At 37.6% G+C, this 9,053-nt stretch overlaps 1 protein-coding gene across 1 annotated transcript in view; it reads right to left on the bottom strand.

Annotated features, from left to right (window-relative positions):
• The window catches only part of GAN (gigaxonin), a 62,441-nt gene that overhangs the window by 21,791 nt on the left and 31,597 nt on the right, over nt 1-9,053 (bottom strand). The window contains exons 2-5 of the mRNA XM_019634768.1: nt 6,747-6,861; nt 4,037-4,387; nt 1,919-2,136; nt 1,588-1,709 (exon numbers count right to left, since the gene is read on the bottom strand). Coding sequence (XP_019490313.1) covers nt 1,588-1,709; nt 1,919-2,136; nt 4,037-4,387; nt 6,747-6,861 — 806 coding nt within the window. The remainder of the gene's footprint in view (nt 1-1,587; nt 1,710-1,918; nt 2,137-4,036; nt 4,388-6,746; nt 6,862-9,053) is intronic.

Raw genomic sequence — 9,053 nt, 5'->3', positions numbered from 1 at the left:
TATGTAAATATTTTATTCCTAAATAATCATTGTTTAATACTGTAAGACTGTGGAACATGAAAACTAGAGTATAAATGTACTGTAACTGTACAAATGTAACTTTAGGCTTTGATAACTTAAGAATATGGACTGCGGTTTCTAGAGAAGCCTTCAAAGGAATACGCATGAAGATTATAACTCCTAAACTGGCAGAGAGGGAATAACTGAAAGACAAAAAAGTCAATTTTAAATAAAAGTCAAGAAAAGAAGAAACACAGAAGAGGCTGCATAATTAGGAGCTAGCCAATCATTTCATAGCTTCAGTCAATACAACGGGGCACAATTCCTCTCCTCATTGCTTACGTGTCTGAAATGCCAACCCCTCTAGGAAATATGTGAAAAATAGTGATATAGGAACCTTTGTGGTAGGTGAGCATGTATGAAAATTATGAATATGTGTACACATTATGGGAGGAACACTTAAGGAAGCTAATTCTGAAAAGATAGAACAGGAAAATCAGACCCACATCCTGTTACACCACTCCACCCAACTGTTTATTACTGACAGTAACATCAATGATCTTGGAAATGATTTTCATAAAATGACCCCATTTCTGTACTATGGAGAAGCAAAAGGATGGAAAACAAAACAAAGAGAAGGCAGGAGACACTACACTTTTTACTCCATTGTCTGTCTCCTGCCTTCCCTTTGTTTTGTTTTCCATCTTTTCGCCGCTCCATATTGCCTTCTTTGTGATTTCTTTTGATTTATCTCCCACTTAATGAATTCTCTCTTTAACTGATGGATCAGCCATGAAGTCCATCCGTCCAGCTTTAGACATTTCTGTAATATAGTATGGTGTGATATAGCTTGAAAATTTTTTTAGATAAAGTTAGTGGGAAAGTGGAGACTATAAAATAAGAAGGATTCCAGGAGGACTGCTGATAATCATTAGAATTAAGTGAAATGGTATTTGTGGGGTGAACCCCAAAAAGGCAGATCAAAGGTCAAGATAAAGGCAGAAAACAGTGGTGAGGCAGCATGGACAACTTTTTCTATCATTTCCTTCCGTGTGAGCTTTGAATAATGTGGGCTACTTATTTTCAAACTTGTAAAGGTCAACTAAAAAATACTTTCTGTAGTAAAACAATGCAAGCCATTGCTAACGTAAATAATATTTTCTAAAGTCTCATATGAAATGCCTGCTTTTACATAACACATTTATTTTAAATATAGTGACATGTAATTCTAAATTGCATGAATTTCAAAGATGATGGGATTATCATGGTTCAAATAAATTCTGTGTTCCAAGTATGGTCACACAGCTAATTGGTGGTAAAAGTCACTGAATTTTGCTCTTATCAAATAAAATGCTCCTCTACTAGAGTCTTAAAAATAGCTATGTATTAAAGATTTGGGAATAATAAGGACTGAAAGAAGACACTCTTCTTCCTATCACAGTCTTGAAAGTGAGAGCTACACTGAAAATGTTATCATGGAGAGAGAATAAAATTCTATTTTTAAAAGGCTCTGAGTCATTCTATACAACCCTGAAATTACACATTACTTGATCTTGTGTTTACGTAAAATTTACCACAGAACAGTACCTGCTGAGAGGACTCCATGATTAATTCTTGGCATGCTTAAAGGGGCCAGTTCAATCCAAAGCTGCCTATTAGGGTCATAGAGAGGACACATACATCGCATTGCTGCTGTTGGTTTCCGTGAACTAAAGAAATAAATAGGTTATCAGGTAATGTGTTTTATGTAGTTCTGCTTATGATAACTATGACTGGTTTTATTGCTCTAAGAAATACTTAAGCCATTAAAAAAATCTATTGCTATTATGCTTTAGATACTGAAAAATATTATGAATTCTTGTGTACGTGGAAATCTCTCTTTATGCCACTTTTCCAACCACTGCACACCCGTACTTACACTCTTTCTTCTCCACCAACAGTCACGATGCATTCAGAGTAGCCCCGGGGCTTGAAATTGGCTAGCATTGCCTCTCCTTGCTGTGGCTGGCTCAGTGGTATGTTGCTGCACTCTTTGACAATTTCTCGTACTAATGGTTCATTCAGCATCTGTTCCCGTAAGTAGCTGGAGTCTAACCCTGAAACCCACAGTGCTGACATAACATCCTTCATGTGGACCTGTGGAGGAGGGCAGAAAGGATGGGGAGAAAAAAAATGGAAAACGCAACACACAGTTTTTAGAATATACATTTTCTGACTCATGGCAAAATATAATAAAATGGTTAATAAATTATCAACAGGTAAGTTATAAGTGCCAATATTGCTTGGCTATGCTTACTGGCTCCTTTCCTTTCTATTTCCCATAGCCTTGAAAAATAGAAGTTCAATTTAAAAAATCATCAGTACAGGTTTATATGTGATATATCTCTGCAAAGTTTCAAGTAGCTTTCTCTATGCCATAATAATAGGAAAACTTAGAAGAATTCTGCTATAATTTGCTTTATTTCACATACTTAGATGTGCTGTGAGATAAATCACATTTATAAAAACATTATATACAGTAATACCTTGATACAATAGGATAAACTAGATAATGAAAATGTGTCAACATTAATATTACAAGAAAAATATAGAAAAGTTCCAAAAAATATCCTGAGTACTATATAATCATTTGTTGAGTAATTGTTAAAAAAAATCTAACACGTATAATATGAATTACATACTTTCATACTTGATCATTAAATTTCAACCAATTGACTACAGCATTCTACATACATAAGGTGCAACTCTTTAATGACTAGTTTTTCTTGGTTTTGAAGCAGTCATTTTAAGGTAGGTATACTCTTCTATACCCTGAGTATTCAAAGCCAACAGTCTTTATAGTATCAAGTTCAGATTAAACAAAGATGAAGAACTGCCTCTTGTTTCCCCAGCAGCCACCTGAGCGTAACATCCTCATCTCTTTAAGGCAAGAAGAGGGTCAGGGAGAAGCTACTCACGGCGGTCTCAGTGAGTGGCAGCAAGCTGGAAACTGTTCTGTCACCTTTCCTCATTTACCCAACTAATGTGGAAAATGGTACTAACTATGCTGAGGCTACAAGCAGTTTCTAAATGGACATACTCATAGGCCTACAGAATTTAAAAAATTACAAGATAATCATTAAAACATAAGTCAATCATTATCAAGAACAATTAACAATGCAATTATACATTTTGAAAACTACTCTAAAACCTAATATAAGGGCCGGCCGAGTGGCTCAGTTGGTTAAGAGCTCGCTCAAGAGTTTGAGCTCTGAGCAACAGCAGTTCGAGTCCTGACCCGAGCTGAGCAGCTGCTGAGCTGCCAACAGGTGGCAGGATGGCTCAGTTAACCCCCCCCCAAAAAAAAAACCCTAATATACTTCTTATCTTGACTATGATCATTGGAGCTAGTCTCTAATTTATAAATATTGGACTTAAAGCTCCCTCCTCCAATGTATTCACAATTTGGACCTAAAGCTTGATATTCTCTACAGCCCTTCCTTCCTAGTCTGTCACTCCCAGAACCTTCCCACCTGGAACTGCATTGCCATGAAAACTCCAGAGTGCTTTCCTGCTTCCTCCCGAGTGGTGTTAAACACTCCAGGGGGAGCCCATGCCCCTCACCCCTCTGCCAGGGGTCCAAGTGCCCCTCGCCATGCTGCCTGCACCAAACTGGCTGTAGGGGTTGGCCCAGGGACATAGAGGGAAAGGATGCTGAAAGTGAGGGTGGGAATTCTGCATTTCTATAATTCTCAGCTTAAGCTTGAAATGCATTTTCCCATGAAAAACAACATACAAAGGATATTATGTTCCTTCCAAGTATTCATAATTTCACTGCTATACTGAATTACATGGGCTTTTATAGGCTGGTCTGAAAAACCAATCGCTTTAATGATCTTATAGGAAGACGCTTCACTGATTACTTTTTAGATCACAACTTTGCAAGACTTTCACATTGAAGGAGAAAGATAAAACATCTATCATTTCGATTAATAATAATTAAATCAATCAAATATGTAAAAAGGCAAAGTTAGACCATGTTATAAACTACAGATACCTTTCTTATTTCTGTATCATGTGCTATCCATCGAATTACTGCCTCAAATACATATCTTTCATTGCCAACGTTTAACTTCTCAAGAGAAATCACTTCTTTAAGCTTCTGAGGACTCAGTTCTAGAAATTCTTCTGTGCTGCTGACATCGCGGAAGTGAGTCTCCAGGTATTCCGTGGCAAGGTAATGGACATGGTGCAGGCAGTAATGAAGCGCAAAGTCACGGATCCCAATGCAGTTCTCAGCAGCAATGCAGCCTTCTAAGAACTCGCAGCACAGAGTTTTAAGATCCGTCAGCAGGAGCAGGTCCGCTGCCTGCACAACATCTTGGATGGTATCTTCGTTTAGCCGGATCTATAAGAATATCATAAATATTTTATACTTGACTATATATAGTTAAAACCCAAACCACTAATCTATTAGGCTGAACCACATGAAAACTCCATTTCTGCAGGTCCAAAGATGATGAAGTACTGGCAATTTCATATGGTTCAACATAGTAACATTTTTCAGAAGAGTTTGAGGGCTGGTTAACTTTTCCCAGGTCGTCCCTTGTTTTTCCAATTGTTAACTACAAATAACCCTCCAAGATGAATTGTCATGTTGCTCACTCCTACACTTAATTTAGAGAAAAACCTTAAATGATTGAAATACTTAGGAAATGGAAAGTTCTGTATTCTTTGGAAAACTGACAGTGATTTCTTTAAATACTAGCACCACAACTATTGAAAATCTTGCCTCCAGTTATATTAAGTTCTCTCATTTGCCAAACGGTATGTCAAGATGAATGCAACGGGGGAAGGGGGACCCACACTGCCTCAGAAGCCTCATATGAATATCAAACATCGTACTCAGTGCAATAGATACAATTTGGTCTCAAAGCTACTTTCTGGAATAAACTTCTAATATAAGATTTAAAAAAATTATTATGATCATTTACTTTTCCATAATTTCCTTCAGTTTCTGATTGATGCTTCTTCCTTCGCCTACTTCAGTTTTTCTGTACAGCAGCAAGATGATGTAAAGAAACAAGCCTCTAAAATATTGCCAAAATCACAAGCGGTCCAGACTCTCTCAAAGAATGGGCATTCATCCTCCACTTAGAAATGTGAAGGGGAGATTTCAGAGTATAAAGTACAGCAAGAAACATTTTACCACATTTTACACACTGTGTACCACAGTTACAAACAAAATGTACAACTGCCAATCACCTTAGAAACTGAGCAACAAAACTGAACAGAAGTGTATGGAGTAAGCTACAGGTACAGAGAAATTTCATATTACACAACATATTAAATTCAGCCACAAGACAGTGGATAGCTATAGACTATTCAAATGCAGGCATGTGAAAAAAACATCAAATTCCATCTCAATAAAACTAAACTGACAAATCAGGAGTTTGTTATAACTTACGTTGCAACTATGATTTAAAAACCAGAATTAATTTAAATTGGGAACAAAGTCTGTAAATAAGGTTTCAAGTTTTAAATCTAAGCCTTAACATGAAGATGCTCTTACTGGCTTATAACTTGTTGTAACTGCCACTGAATCGATTTTATAAGTAAGGTAAGAGGTTAGTCCTAAGCCTGGTTTTGTGATGCTGCAGAGTATCTCCACTATTTTAAGGGCTACCCCAAATTCATTTAAATTATTTTAAACAATCATACAGATACACGTAACCTTACATCCACACACCCATGACCTAGTGTTTAGAGAAAAGAGAAGATGACATGACATTAAACCAGAACTTCAAAAACGATGACAATCACCAAGTTTGACTCTCAACAGAATGAGTATATTTAAAGAAAGGAAGCAGTACAACTCAGAATACTTAGAAACATGTAGGAGACACAGCCCTTACAGAAAGGAAAAGCAAAAAGATGAAGAAGGAATAAAGGAGAGAGTAAGAAACAAGCTCTCAACAAGAGGAGAGATAAAATGCATTCTCACATAACCAAATGTGAGATACACTAACTTCTTCCTGTTAAAAAAAAACAAATGAGCCCTGGTTCACACCTAACATTTGTTTACGAGTCCTCATACTACACTTTAAATCACATAATATGAGGTGGAGGGGGCTGGCTGGAGGAGGGCAAAGAAAAGGAAAAAAACCTAACCCTTGATCACTTTCTTCCCTGGGTTTCATTAAATCCTCAGAAATAAAAATCGGTACAGAGAGTAAAGGGAAATCAGAAAGAAAGAATGGGGGTGGGATAAGGGATGTTGGTCCTGCTGAGGCAGCAGGGCCAAGGCATCATGAATACAATGTAGGTGCCTGTCAACTGTGTGATTCTGGGACTCTTTATTTCTACAAAATAATCCCCACTGCCCAAGGAAGCTCCCGTTTCCATGCTGTAGAGACAAAATGAGTTCCCCAACATTGTGAGTACAAAGCAAGCCTGCAACTAAGATTGAAAAACAAGACAGTGGTGAAGGAAACATCCCACACTCTTATCTCATGCTGGAAGGTGAAGCTCAAGATGATAAAATCAAAAACTGGGACTGGGTAAGATTTTACCTAGTCCGTCTTTCTATAAAGAGCAGCGCATCAGAACACACCTGGGTGCCATTAGCACAGGAGATTCTAGCCAAGCACACAGTGACAGAAGATGAAGATGAAGTGCTACGTGGTCACAGCACAGATGAAAGGAGACCCTCACCCTGAGCTTGAGAAGCCTCTACTGAGTCTTCCTTCCTTTGTGTCTCATCATACCTGCCCGCTGAAGATGTAATCCAGGATCTCTCTCATAACCATTACCGATATCCCTTCAAGTTCAATCTTATAGGTTGATCCATCATCTTTTGGAGGATTATAGTTTAACTTTGTCCTAAGAAAGGGAAAAAAATGTAAAATTTCTATGAAAGAACAGAAACAGGTATAAATATTTATGCACTAAATATTCTATAAAGTACATACTTATCAGTATATGAACCCCACCTAGAAAACTTAATTTAACTTCAGATCAATGTATTTTTTATAACTTTAAACTATTAAACATTTGTTCCAGGATTCAGAATGCTACTTCTTAAAAAATAAACCACAACAGACAACCAAAGAACTAAGATCCGTGTGAGCAAAGATCTCTACACCACCTTGAAAACCCCAGGCCTTTAGGCTTATTTTTCTGTCATGTATTTAATTATGTAATTATTTTTAGTAATGTAACAAGAACCCCCCCCCCAAACCTACCATCCAAAACAAAAGCTAGGAATTTGACAATAATCTGTTTCTAACCAAAAGTTCTCTTCACCAATCCATTCCACTGATTCCTCCATCTGAAGTAACTATTATCCTAAATCCTATATTCAATTTTCCCTTGCTTTATTATTGTATCCATTAAATATATAATATATAAAAATTTATTATTATACCCATATAATACATAATATATAATATACATAAACTATATAATATATAAATGTATATATATAATTTTAAGTTTAAAATTTTTTTTTCTTAAAGATTTTATTGGGGAATTGGGGGAGGGGAACAGCGTTGGGGAATCGGGGAAGAGGAAGGGGAACAGACAAGTTGCTGTCCTCTTGTTCTTCAGCCTACTTGTGGAGGATGTCGCTTCACTGGCCCATGTTGATATTATCATTGTGCTCTTCCCGGGTGAGGCTGTCACTCGCTGGCCACTGGACGGCCGCTGTTTTAAATTTTTTTTAAAGGTCTTAATCTAGTTGTGGAGGGCACATCTCAGTGTCCCATGTGGGGATCGAACCAGCAACCTTGGTGTTATGAGCACTGTGCTCTAACCAGCTGAGCTAACCAGCCGCCCCAGTTGTTTTTAATTTCATAAAGAGTTTCATGCTGTCTATAATCTTTTGGGGCTAACTTTTCATTTAATATTATATTGCTAAGAGTCATTCATATTGCTACACAGCTCACTAGCTCTTTTGTTCTTTCTGCTGAACTATATTCTGCTTTCCTGTTGATGGGCCTCTGGACCGTTTCCAGGTTTTTGGTACTGTGAACAGGGCTGCTATGACTATTCTTGTGTATGTCTCCTTTAGTACTATGCAGAACAAATTCCCCTTGGTTGTACCCCTGGGAGTAAAATTATGCTAAGTTATTCTCCAAAGTATGAGATGCTTCTCAATTACTCTCCAAAGTAGTTGGAGCAGTTTACTATCATCTGGTATGTGGAAGAGAATCCGTGGATCCACAAACTCTACAACATTGGAATCTGTCCTAAGTTCTGCCACTCCAGCGAGTGAAACACGGTCTCTTGCTATGTTGTAATCAGCATTTAACTCATGATTCAGGTGCTGAACATCTCTTCATATGTTTGCGGCCACATGTGTTTCCTCTTCTGTGAAACACACATGTTAACTTCAAGTCTCTTGTTCATTTTTTATTGCGTTCAATGTCCTCATATTCAGGCAGAGGATTCTTTATTACATTCTTCATATTAATCCTTGGTAGACTTGCCACTTTTTAAAGGTGATGAACAATTTGAAAAATAATTTTTCATGGTCAATGCTTTTTGTGTCTTGTTTGTATCTTACCCAAGGTCTAAAAGATATTCCTAATTTAGCAGTGAGGCAAGCTAAGACAGCCTAAATTTCATTTAAGACCCCCAAAGGATCGGAATTGGTAGTATGGGGAATCTGTGGAAGGAGGGGGTAAAAGATGAGCTAAAAACAGAAGAATGGACTGAAAAAGTCTTAAGAAACAGTTGGATTCCCAGATCCTTCCTCCACATATATACACAGCTCTCCTGCACAGTGTACTAAGGTTCTCCCCAGCTCCAGTGGAAGGTAAGTGATTTACATTCTTAAGAGTAAAAACTGAGGGTGGGTCTCTAACAGGGGCACATCATGCACATTTGAAGGTAGGTGTGCTGTACCAAAAACTGAGAGTTAAGGGAGTCTTTACAAACTGAATGTGAGACCCGTCAGTCTTTTTTCTTAATTCTGCTCTTAAAATGCTAAAAGCCACACCTATAGCCTACAGGCAAAAAACTGGAGGACTCTTCTGGAGGATTTGATGAGCCCAAAAGGAAAGACCTAACGA

This window comes from Hipposideros armiger, unplaced genomic scaffold (assembly GCF_001890085.2).
Source record: "Hipposideros armiger isolate ML-2016 unplaced genomic scaffold, ASM189008v1 scaffold_19, whole genome shotgun sequence".
Taxonomy (NCBI): domain Eukaryota; kingdom Metazoa; phylum Chordata; class Mammalia; order Chiroptera; family Hipposideridae; genus Hipposideros; species Hipposideros armiger.
Note: the sequence above shows the minus strand (reverse complement) of the source record. Positions and strands in the feature narration are given on the sequence as shown.